Source organism: Ambystoma mexicanum, chromosome 6q (genome assembly GCF_040938575.1).
Source record: "Ambystoma mexicanum isolate Mex_15411 chromosome 6q, UKY_AmexF1_1, whole genome shotgun sequence".
Taxonomy (NCBI): Eukaryota; Metazoa; Chordata; class Amphibia; order Caudata; family Ambystomatidae; genus Ambystoma; species Ambystoma mexicanum.
Window position 1 is genome coordinate 1,411,085,311 of NC_090937.1, and position 12,015 is coordinate 1,411,097,325.

General features: G+C 43.8%; 1 protein-coding gene across 1 annotated transcript; it reads right to left on the reverse strand.

Moving 5' to 3' along the window:
* Nucleotides 1-201: 201 nt before the first annotated feature.
* Nucleotides 202-2,007, reverse strand: LOC138515343 (general transcription factor II-I repeat domain-containing protein 2-like). Its single transcript, XM_069630226.1, has one exon. The coding sequence runs from the start codon at nucleotides 2,005-2,007 to the stop codon at nucleotides 202-204; it is 1,806 nt and encodes a 601-aa protein (XP_069486327.1).
* Between the last annotated feature and the right edge of the window lie 10,008 nt (nucleotides 2,008-12,015).

Sequence of the window (12,015 nt, forward strand, 5' to 3'; positions counted from 1 at the left end):
TTTAAACAGGGGGCCATGTTAACGGTCCCTCAGACCGTTGGAGGGCCGGACTATAGTTAAAAAAAAAATCTATGAACAAATACCTATGCACACTGCATATATCTTATTTTGAAGTGAAGAAACAAAACGGGAATAAATAAAATAAATACAATATTTAAAATGAAGAACAAGTAAAGTTAAATCAACAAACTTACCAGTATTTCAATGGGAACTATGGGCCTGCTTTTGGCTAACGAGATGGTCAATGTCCGGTTCCATATTTGTCACTGCTAGTCGTAACAAGTGATGCAAGTGTTCATCCGTTAGTCTAGATCTGGTTGGAGATTTCAGATGTTTCATTCTGGAAAAAGTCTGTTCACAGACATAAGTGCTGCCAAAGATGGTTGCCATTTTGAGTGCATGGTTCCTGAGATGAGGATATGTCTCGGAAGGGAGAGATGCATAGAAACTATGAAGGCTGCTTGACTTGAATGCGTCTTTCAGAAAGTCACAATTCTGCAGTTCAGCCAGTTCCATTTGGTAAATTGTATCCACATTTTCAATGTCAATAGAAAATGGGTTACGGAAAAGCTGTATGTCCTGTTCATGGAGATGAAGCTCTTTAAATCTAAATTGGAACTCCTTTTGCAATTTTTCTAGTGAATCCACACATGTTTTGTTTGGGAATGCAACCAATGGTTTTTCTGCTAACAGATTTTGAGTTGTGGGTAGATGGCAGAAGTTTTCCTCCTTCACTTGTTTGATGAGGAGGCCTAATTTTACTTCAAATGCTTTGACATGTGATTGCATATCACAGATGAGCTTCCCTTTTCCTTGAAGTTGCACATTGAAACTGTTGAGTAGCGCTGTTACATCTGTTAGAAAGGCAAGGTGCCATTTCCATTCTGCATCATTGAGCTCTGGTACTTCTTTGTTTTTTGAAAGAAGTAAAGCTGTAATCTGTGGAAGTAAGTCATAGAAACGTTTCAAAACTCTCCCTCGACTCAGCCAACGGACTTCTGTGTGGTACAGAACATCTCCATAGTCAGCATTTAGCTCAGACAGAAATTCCTGAAATTGTCTGTGCTTTAGTGCATGAGCTCTAATGAAGTTAACACAAGATACCACAATTGTCATAACAGAGTCAAACTTCAGTGATTTACTACACAGCGCTTGTTGGTGGATGAGGCAGTGTATGGCTATTGGATGAGAATAATTATGTTTGTCCATCTCTTGGTTAATGCGAGCAATTACTCCTTTCTTAGACCCCACCATGCTAGGAGCACCATCAGTTGTCACACTGGCTAGTTTAGCCCAGTCCAGCTCCAAACCATTCAAAGTTTGGCAAACCTTTTCATAGATATCCTCTCCTGTAGTTGTTCCTTTGATGCTTTGCAGTGCAGCAAGCTCTTCTGTGACTTCGAAATTGTCATTCGTCCCACGAATAAAAATTAAAAGTTGTGCAGAATCACGAACATCATTGCTTTCGTCAAGTGCCAAGGAAAAATAGGAAAGTTTTTTTGTCAGGTTTTGCAAATGCTGATACAGATTGTCTCCCATTTCTTCAATCCTCCGTGTAAGGGTAGGTCCTGAAAGACTCACTGTACTAAATAAATCGGCCTTCTCTGGACACATCTCTTTGGCAACAGAAAGAAGGCATTCTTTAACAAATTCTCCCTCCACAAATGGTCTGCCAGTGCGCGCTATTAGCTTGGCAACTTGAAAACTTGCTCTCAGTGATGAAATATTTAGCTGCTTCTGCTTCACAAAAGTATTTTGCTGAGCTGTCAATGTATTTTTCAGTTTTAATATTTTATCTTTTCTCACTTCTCCGACCAAACAATCATATTTATCTTTATGTTGAGTTTCATAGTGTCGACGCAAATTGTATTCTTTGAACACAGACACTATATTCTGGCATATCAGACACACAGCTCTTTCCTTGTACTGTATGGAAAAGTAATCATAAGTCCACTGTTCTTTGAATATCCTACACTCCGAGTCAATTTTTCTCTTTCTTGACATCATTGTTTCCTAGGGATTCCAAATTGCTATTAGTAAAATACCAATAAAAACAATATACCAGCAACATTCCCCCACATTAGGTGCAATATAGTCCCCCACATTAGGCTGGCAGTATAGTTCCCCCACATTAGGCTGGCAGTATAGTCCCCCACATTAGGTTGGCAGTATAGTTCCCCCCACATTAGGCTGGCAGTATGTTCCCCCACATTACGTTGACAGTATAGTTCCCCCCACATTACATTGACAGTATAGTTCCCCCCACATTGCGGGGCTTATGTACCGGGCATGGTATCGGGGACTCTAAACGAGTCCCCGATACCATAAAAATGCCTGGTATCAGTCCCGATACTGGTATCGGGACATCCCTTCTGACCACCGCTCCGGACATAGCAGGACCGGTGGTCAGAACACCAAAGGGACGCGCCGCTGGTAAACACTTACCTCCAGCGCGCGTCCTTTCTTCTCCGCTTCTCCGCCTCGGTTTCCATGGGCGTGCGCACGCATGGGACGTCAGTGACGTCGCTGCGTGTGCCTACTCCCAGCGGTCCCCGCGTTTTTAAAGTAAACGCGGGCCGCAGGGACTTCTCAGAGGCATCCTTGTGTTCCGAAAGCATCTTTCGGAAACACAAGGATGTCCTGAGGCTAAAACACCCGGCGGGCCGGGTAAATGCGCTCCGTGGACCGCATGTGGCCCGCGGGCTGTAGTTTGAGGACCACTGATATAGAGGGAGCCTTCTGGTGGAAAATGCTAAAACTTAGACCCTGTGTTTCTATGGAACTTTTGAGATTGGAGTTGGGGCTGGTCTGACTGGGTGGACAGGTAGAGTTTAAGCATGGGGAACTGTATTTAACATCTAAGGCTGCACTGGCGTGTCCCATCTTGAACGTGCTGGGATTAAACTGTGGCAGAGATCGTGTAAGCAGTGGCTGTACCTTCGATGACCTAAATAAGACTTTTAAGGCAATACATTAGTACGCTATATACTGGATGAATGTATAACAACAAAATCAAAATAAGGTTATCATGAATGAATAGTTTACCATAATGATGATTTTTATGGTTACGTAATCGATCAATCAATTGATACCATGGCATGTTTTGTACTTGTTAATATGTCGTAATGTTTCATTGAATTTTAGTAGATCATATGAATGTTTATATAAATAAGTTGTAAAAAAAATGTCTAATGACAAAATACAATAAATAAATAATAATGCAAAATAATAATAGGGTCTGTCTTGTGTTTCACACAATTTACTTGTTTTTATGGAAATGCCGTCCATCCAAGTACTCTCATTTCCCCACTGTGCAGCGATCAACCATGGTTAGCCGGTCAGTTAGCACATCTCTACTGAGCGCTCGCTGTGCACAGCCTGCCAACACAGGTTTGAATCCCGGCGGCCACACTCAGCATATTGCATCCTTCCAAGGTCGATAAATGGGCACCACACACCGTGGGCAATAATAAGCAGGGCTCAGATGCATGAGGGTTCTTAGCACTAATCAAATGCAAAATTATTATCATGGTGTTTACACACAAGCTTCTCACGAGCTCCCGCTCATAAGGGATTATGGCATGTTATTTCAACATTGGCAATCGCATGATAAAATATTCAAGGGGGATGATGCGTCCTGACGAAGACCCATACAATAATATGCCAAACGATCGAAATATGCGCCTTACTATTATTATTTAATGTTTTACAAAGCGCAGTACACCCAAGGCCCTCAGGGCGCACAAGGTGACGGACCAGAAACAGACAACATAATCGGTATCAGATCAAGGGAGGCGGGCAGGGATGAATCCGATGATTAAAAAGGTGTGTTTTCACTGCTCTTTTCAAGTTAGCAAGGCGTGGTATGTTACTTATACTTTGAGGGATCACATTCCAGAGGAAGGTCCACATACCTTGAAACTAGTGCCACCAAAGATCTTTAACTTATGCCTTGGGGCAACAAGCTTGTTGGTACAGTTAGATCGCAGGCTTCTCAATGTTGGGTCTTTTTGTATACGCTCCATAATTAGCGCTTTCTCTGATAACGACCAGCACTTGACACTGATGTCTGCACTTACCCATGCCCTTGCCACCAGCTGGCCGCACTTTTATTTATTGTCTTTATTTATTTTACTGTTATCCTATGCACTGCACTGCCCCTCATTCTCTCCCCCGCGCTTCTCCCCTTCTCCCTCCACTGCACTTGCACAATCTCAATGTCACCTGGCCTAGTAAGATCGTTGTCTCTTGTCGTCCCTCTGTTCCCCTCCCTTGCCTCGTCGCGCCTTGAAACACTTGTGTATAAGCGCGTTATAAATGCCATATCATATCATACACATTTGTGAGTGATGGTGAGAATTTTATGTGTGATGCAATGGCGAACTGGGAGCCAGTATGGAGCCAGCTATACAGTGTTGACACTGTATAGATGTAGGGTTGTCAATGAATTATCTATTTTTCAAATATGAAATGTAGTTTTAAACAGATGTTCCAGTGTGGTTTATGCGCCTTGATTAATACTTTCTGGGCTCATAGTGCATTATTATTTAGGCACAGCACTCACCCTTTTTCGCCACACTTCTCTATATCCCTGAATATGTAGTACTATATAGATTTTATTAAAAATAGTTGAAAGTGTGATGTTTCTTAAGAATAAATATATGAATTTAGAGTACATGTTTGACTGGACTACACTTTTTGTTTTTCATTGCTCACATTGAGTTGATTCTGTGCAGTATTATACCAGCTCCCCTTTTATTGTAAGGCTCATTATTACTTTTTCAGCAAAAATATCTTTAATATTCACACTATATCCTATTTAAGATTGTCAAAAATGTAGTCCCGAATTTACTTTCTAAAATAAAGTCTCTGTTATTCTTTTTGTACAGGCAGACCCATCATTATTTCATCACTCTGCTCCTAATGCAATATGACAAGAACAGTCTTGGAAAACCCAATAGGAAAGACCTTCCCACATATGTATGATGCAAACACAGCCTTTAATCATTTTCTTTCACCATAAATGTTTACAAATTATTCACAATATTAATGTATCGGTGTTAGTAAGTGAAAAAACATGTTATGAAAGAGATAAAGGCTTATAATCGTTAAAAGAACTAGTGGTATTGGCCAAAGATTCCAACTCCATAAATGAAGGGAAGATGTTTGGCATAACACAAGAAGCCTGGACATCGCCAGGGCAGGAAACAGGAAAACCAAGAATTAAAGGAGGAACCTAGGCTCTGATGCCCATCTGCTCATGCCCCAACCTCCTAAAGCAAATTTAATTTCTGCTCTTGGCAGAACATCTTTCTAGTCTGTAATCATGGGATTTCGGCAGGACTCCTCTATGCTTGCAACTATGTCCACCTCTACTCCCCTGGCATGTCCGATTACACCCTCCTCTTCATTGTAAAGCACTATGTTGCTTCCGAGCTAGGTTGGCGCCATGGAAAACCCATGCATACATTTGAGGCATTTAAATGGGCTGGCAGTTCTCCTTCACTGACAAGCAACCACTCCGCATTAAACGTCCAAATACTGGCATAGGTTAAATATTTAAAAACATCATAGCTACTATGTTTCATAGTTCTCAACCTTTCGCATAGGTATTTAGGGTGCTCAGCGGAAACTTCTCATTGAAACTGGGATTCAAACACATGGGGCCGGATGAAGATTTTGGAGGGATCCAGCACGACCCATGTCATTTATAAATGTGAAGGACAACGAGGGTCACTTTAGAGCAACGGTGTATGCTTGTGTGTGGCTGGCTCTACTAGGGTTGGCCCTGCCCTTTGTAGATCCACTTTATCGTGGGAGGTTACAAGGTAGGTCATAATTTGGCATGACTCCGATTTTGGGTAGGGAACAAACATGAACCCATCCGCATTGAAGAAGTGTGCTGCTCTGCAAAGCGTGCAAGAATCTGAATGGACAGTTTCCCAGACGACATCGACTGGTGGTCGGGAGTGGGCATTGGGGAGGGTGTAAAAGATTGACACATGAATGACCCTACAGTACGTTGTCAAAACCTGACATGTATGCATAAGCCCATTTACGAGGTTGTGATATAACCAGGAGTAGGACCCACGTGAAGGGACAGCTACCATGCTAAACAGAATTTAAACTTGCCATGGACAAACAAGAGGATGCAACCTCGGCTCAAAGGATTCCAGCTATGTAACCTGTGTGGGCTAGCTGTGTTCCAAAACACACAACTCCACCCTTACATTAAACTGTACTCAGTGCAGGGAACCAAATACAATTCGGAAGTATTATACACACTTTTTGCTTTAGATGCCGAGTAAAAATTATTTCTAGGGAGAGAAAAATGGCCACACCAATTTTTGTATTCTAATGAAAGGTTGCCTTTCTGGAGTCCAAACGTCTATCTTGTGTCACTGGTCTGCTTGCACCACGAATGCGAACATATCCGTGAAGTTGGGGGTGGGGTGTGAAAGCTCCTATATCTTTCATTTTCTGTTTTTGTTCAGGGTATTTTGCTGTCCATTTTTTGTTGGGAGTATTTGTCTCTTTTTAAGGAGTAAAAGTGCCCAGTACACTGATTATCTGAAGAACCTGTGGGTTTTGAATATGATTTGGTTGTCTTTTCCTTTTCCTGCAGGGGGCGCTATCACCTAAAATGACATAATTTCAACATTTTAAAAACCTTAGCAGTCACATATGACAATGGCATTTACAACTATGGTATCAACTTTTGTTTACATGCTATTTGCCACAACGCATTTCAGCTAGCGACGTGCACATTTTTAGTACACGTATTTCTCTTCTCTGAAACACTCTACATACAGATCCAAAAACTCTACTTTTTGTTGAAATTAGTTTTTATTGTTTGCTTTTTACTTTGTTTGCTACAGCTGTAGACACAAAAGAGCAGAAGGTAATATAGTTTCACCATACACTGATTCTCTTTATTCCAGAAAATGTGATATTCATTTGGGTCTGGTTCGTAGTATCATTCAGATAACGATAGTGTTCATCACACAACATTTACTGCACAACACCTACTGCTAAAGCGTTTACCAGGACACTGTGGGGGCATTTTAAACAGTAAAGAAGGAGTGGATAATACTCAGTGCGCCTACCCCTGGTTGTTTAGTACTCGTGAACGCGTTTAGTAGGATGTCTGGCCTGGCAGCAGAACCCAGCAATGACTGTTATCCACTAGTCAGTCAGTGAATAAAGTACAAAGCGTGGCTATCTTGAGTTGCTTGCACCTTGCACCTAGCTCTTAGGTTAAAGTAGGAGTTCCCGCAAAGTGAAATTTATTACATAGTATTTTATTGGTCCTAAAACAAAGTGAGTTTACAATTATTTACAAAGTGCCAACATACTCCATTCTGAGGCAGGTGCAATTGTTTCGCCCTTCCCCAGGCTTTCTCAAGGCAGTTACAGTAATAATGTAAATGGCATAGTATCGTGTGTGTGTGTGTGTGTGTGTGTGTGTGTGTGTGTGTGTGTGTGTGTGTGTGTGTGTGTGTGTGTGTGTGTGTGTGTGTGTGTGTGTGTGTGTGTGTGTGTGTGTGTGTGTGTGTGTGTGTGTGTGTGAGAGAGAGATTCAAATAGTACAATCCTGCATAATTACAACACAAAAATACATGTCCCATGTTTTAAAAGGTCAATATCATTTTAATCATGCATACACATTTCCATACATAATTACACATTCTAGTCTGAGCAACTAGGGTTCAACGTCTGAGAATAGTATCTCTATAGAAATTCAGGTTGAATACTGTCCTTTTACCACTTTTAAGATTCTAAAGGTAGTTTCTAAATGTGTTCTTGTATAATAAACAGAGATAATCGGGATGGGGAGATCCAAAACCAGAGACAAGTAGGTGCTAAACGTGTGTGTTTATTGTATAATCACACAGAAAGTGGTACGTGACTGCACAATTTATTTTACATTACTTCCGATAAGCACGAAAGGTGTTTTAGAGAGGACGGACAGAGTGGGTCACGCAGTGGTGACACAGGTGGGTGCAAACCTCTGGAATATCGAGGTCAGCATTACATTGAAAATACAAGTTTCCTCGCATATCGAGGAACAAAAACACAAGGTGCACACAACAATCTTGAAAGTGAACAGGTACAGGTAGTGATGCAGTTGTGATGAATGGTTCGACACAGGGGGTGACACAGGGTGTGTTTCGGCCAAAAAAGTGGCTGGGAAGTCGCCGTCTTTATGCTGGCCTTCGTCAGGAAAGAGGCACCAGTGGTGGTGCTGTCCGTGGTGTCTGCCGCCGGAGGGGAGCAGGTGGGTGCTGTCGGGGAAGCCGCGAGGAGTGCGGGTTGACCGGTGCGGTGTATGGCACAAGGTGGAGGGCTATGATTGCCTTCGAGCCAACGTGGTCAAGAGTCTCACGAAGCAGGAGTGGGGCGTAAATATACCCAAGTTGTGGTCTGGGTGGTACGCTGCCGTGCTGAACGTAGACTGGTGGGAGCCGGATGAGCCCGTCCGACTCATCCGGCTCCCACCAGTCTACGTTCAGCACGGCAGCGTACCACCCAGACCACAACTTGGGTATATTTACGCCCCACTCCTGCTTCGTGAGACTCTTGACCACGTTGGCTCGAAGGCAATCATAGCCCTCCACCTTGTGCCATACACCGCACCGGTCAACCCGCACTCCTCGCGGCTTCCCCGACAGCACCCACCTGCTCCCCTCCGGCGGCAGACACCACGGACAGCACCACCACTGGTGCCTCTTTCCTGACGAAGGCCAGCATAAAGACGGCGACTTCCCAGCCACTTTTTTGGCCGAAACACACCCTGTGTCACCCCCTGTGTCGAACCATTCATCACAACTGCATCACTACCTGTACCTGTTCACTTTCAAGATTGTTGTGTGCACCTTGTGTTTTTGTTCCTCGATATGCGAGGAAACTTGTATTTTCAATGTAATGCTGACCTCGATATTCCAGAGGTTTGCACCCACCTGTGTCACCACTGCGTGACCCACTCTGTCCGTCCTCTCTAAAACACCTTTCGTGCTTATCGGAAGTAATGTAAAATAAATTGTGCAGTCACGTACCACTTTCTGTGTGATTATACAATAAACACACACGTTTAGCACCTACTTGTCTCTGGTTTTGGATCTCCCCATCCCGATTATCTCTGTTTATTATACGTATACCCACCTGGGTAAATCGGGACCTAGCCAGGTGCCCTAAAGATTTAAATAAATGTGTTCTTGTACCTTATAGTGCTGGTTAGCCGAGTTTCCACAGAGTACCAGCATTGTAAGTTTGACATCGATTTCTTGTGTTTAGTTGAATCACTGGGTCTCATTGATTGTTTAGTTTGTCATCTTCATTCTAGTTGCAGAAGTTCATCTACACATTGCATCTTCAGTTATTAGTATGGTGTGTGCTGGGGTCTCCCTCCTATAGTTCTTTTCTTAATGTCCCTCTTAATGGGGGGGTCTTGTAAATAGTGCTTTGTCCTTTTTCGGGCTGGTTTTCTTTCAGGATGGCAGCGTTCCTCTGGGAGCAAGGGAGCTTTGATAATGTATCTTCCGATATATTATCTTTCTTCTGCTTGCTTCGAATTGACACTGAGTACAACCACACATAAGCAAAGGGTTCGATTGCAATTCAAATTCCCTTTTACTATGTCCATTTCTTTCTCCCTCTCATGCAGGTCATTTTCAGTTACACGCTCTGAGTGTTCGCCGGTACCCCCCGGTGTAACTGTTCCTCTCAAGAGGATTTACCGCTTCTGCAGGTGCTGATATCTTCTCTCGCGTTTGGACGGGGAAGGTTTCACGCTTCTCTCTCTCTCCACGGTCTCCTTTCCTTTGCTTGCCGGACCTTTATGGCTTTCTCCCGACACGCCTGCTGTCCGATTGGTTTTGGTAGGCGAACTGCTCCTCCGTTACATCTGTGAACACACAGGAGTTCTCTACCTGCACCTGGCATTTCTGCAGCGCCTCTCAGGTCCACAGTTCCTTCTTCACTCTTGCGGCGAGCCGCTTGACTCCACCATGCCGGTTCTGGCTTTTCGACTCCCTGTTCCGTGCAGAGGGGTGTGACTCTTCGCTTGCCAGTCGCCACAGCAGCTGCCCTTCATTTTCTGTTTGGGCTGAATATATTTCCCAGGCACAGGTGTGCTCTGGGAAACACTAGAATGCTCACTAGGTTCACAGTCTCTCGTTTTTCACATTGCTCGATCCTTCCTCTTCTTTATCTCAGTATTTCGTGAATTCTGGGAACAGAAGGCCATTGTAAATGTTTGACTCATGGAACTTGGATGAGCATTTCCAAAAGGTCTTGATGGTAAATCATCTTTGATAGATTGATAAATGGAATTGAAAAAGGTAATTTCATCAGACTGACAAGTGTGGTACACAGATTTAACTAGAGGGGGTTCCCTGTTCTTCATGGGAAAATGAGTGGAAACATGACAGTAAGCATTGAGGGTCTCGGACACGAGAGGATTATTCTGATGGAAAAATGGGGGATACCATGTCTCACCCAATGGAGTTCATCTCCCTGGAGGATGTCTTCTCCCACGTGGTCCTCCCTCATATTGCCACCACAGGGTCAGTATCAGGTAGCGGCTGCCGTCCCCTGGCCACACGAGAGGAGGTTACCGCTGGGAGTTTTGTGATGACTCCACCGGATTCATTACACACCATTCCTAACAAAGTCCATGCCACATATACATGTTTGTAAAGCACACGTTGGTCTGGGGAGACAAAACTAGCTGCTGCATGCTGCTGGTTTCAAGCTAACCAGGCCCTCCTACTCTAGAATCCGGAGCTAAATAGCTCCTAGCATTTTGTAACCCTGCACAAGCATACACACACGAACTATATTAAATCGTATCTTCTGCCCCGTTCTTGATGTTTCTCACTGCGTCAGCTCCCATGAAGCACGAACAGGAACCAGGAAGCAAAGAGTACTTTTTGGTTTCTGCACATGTGTACAGGAGCTGAAGCTCTTAAGACGCAGTGCCCCAATCAGTTTATATGTGCAGGGAGGTGCTGGAGCGCCCCCTCGCACAAACAAATGTGCAGTTCCGTAGCCTTATTCCCAAATGTGCCATGCAAGGCTGAGGAAGGAAACCCGCCCAGGCCTTTTATAGTCCATTAGACATGCATGCTGGGGAACAGAAATGGCGAAAGGTGAACAATGTTACATTTATGAGTCCTGGAAGTTGTTCAACAACTACCCTCACCCCATATATGTTGAAACACTTCTGCAGGCCACTTGGAGAAGAAACACAGCCCCAGTAAGGTCACATGGGTGAGTGTAGGGTGTCGTCCTCTGTGTATGCCCAGGTTAAGATTGCGCATGTCGATGCAGATCTTTCATCCCCTTTCATTCATTTTCTGCATGATGACTACAGGAAATACCCATGGTGTGATTCCAGGCAGCCGCTCGATGATTCCATTATGTTCCAGGTTCTGCAGCTCCATTTCGACTTAAGCTGGAGGTGAAGTGCCATAGGGCCACTGGCTGTATGCTCCAATTGGTACAGAGGTAGAGCAGAGTAATTTTCTAGCACCCGACACATTTGAATAAAAAGGTGAAGGCTGATAGGAGGGACGCTACATCTTCCTAGTAAACACCACTGGCAAACTGCACCAGGTTTTAGGCTTTGATTGCATTTCAGCTGAGTAATGTGTCTTTATCCAACGAAGCATGTGGAATCTTGCCAGTATTGAGGATGACATATACAAAATGGGTGAAGTGAATATGGCTTTGACGGGCAGGGGACATGAGTCCCCATACGTATAGATTCAAGAAGTCAACAGTTGGAGCACAGGCATTGGTAGGAGTTTGGTAACATTCTTACATCACATTCACAGATGCTCCTGTGTCCACTATGACAGGCATCTCTCTGTTTACTGTTAGTGTTTGGCAGCTAGGCAGATGTTTAGAGGTAGACTAAAAACCAACCTAACAGCAGCATTCTGGGCTACCTGAAGACAATGTAATTGACTTTCTGGGGCACCCAACATAAGAGTGCCGCAATAGTCCTCTTTC

Bases quoted from the DNA above. Each gene is read 5' to 3' on its own strand.
- LOC138515343 (XM_069630226.1), bottom strand. From the start codon at position 2,007: ATGATGTCAAGAAAGAGAAAAATTGACTCGGAGTGTAGGATATTCAAA.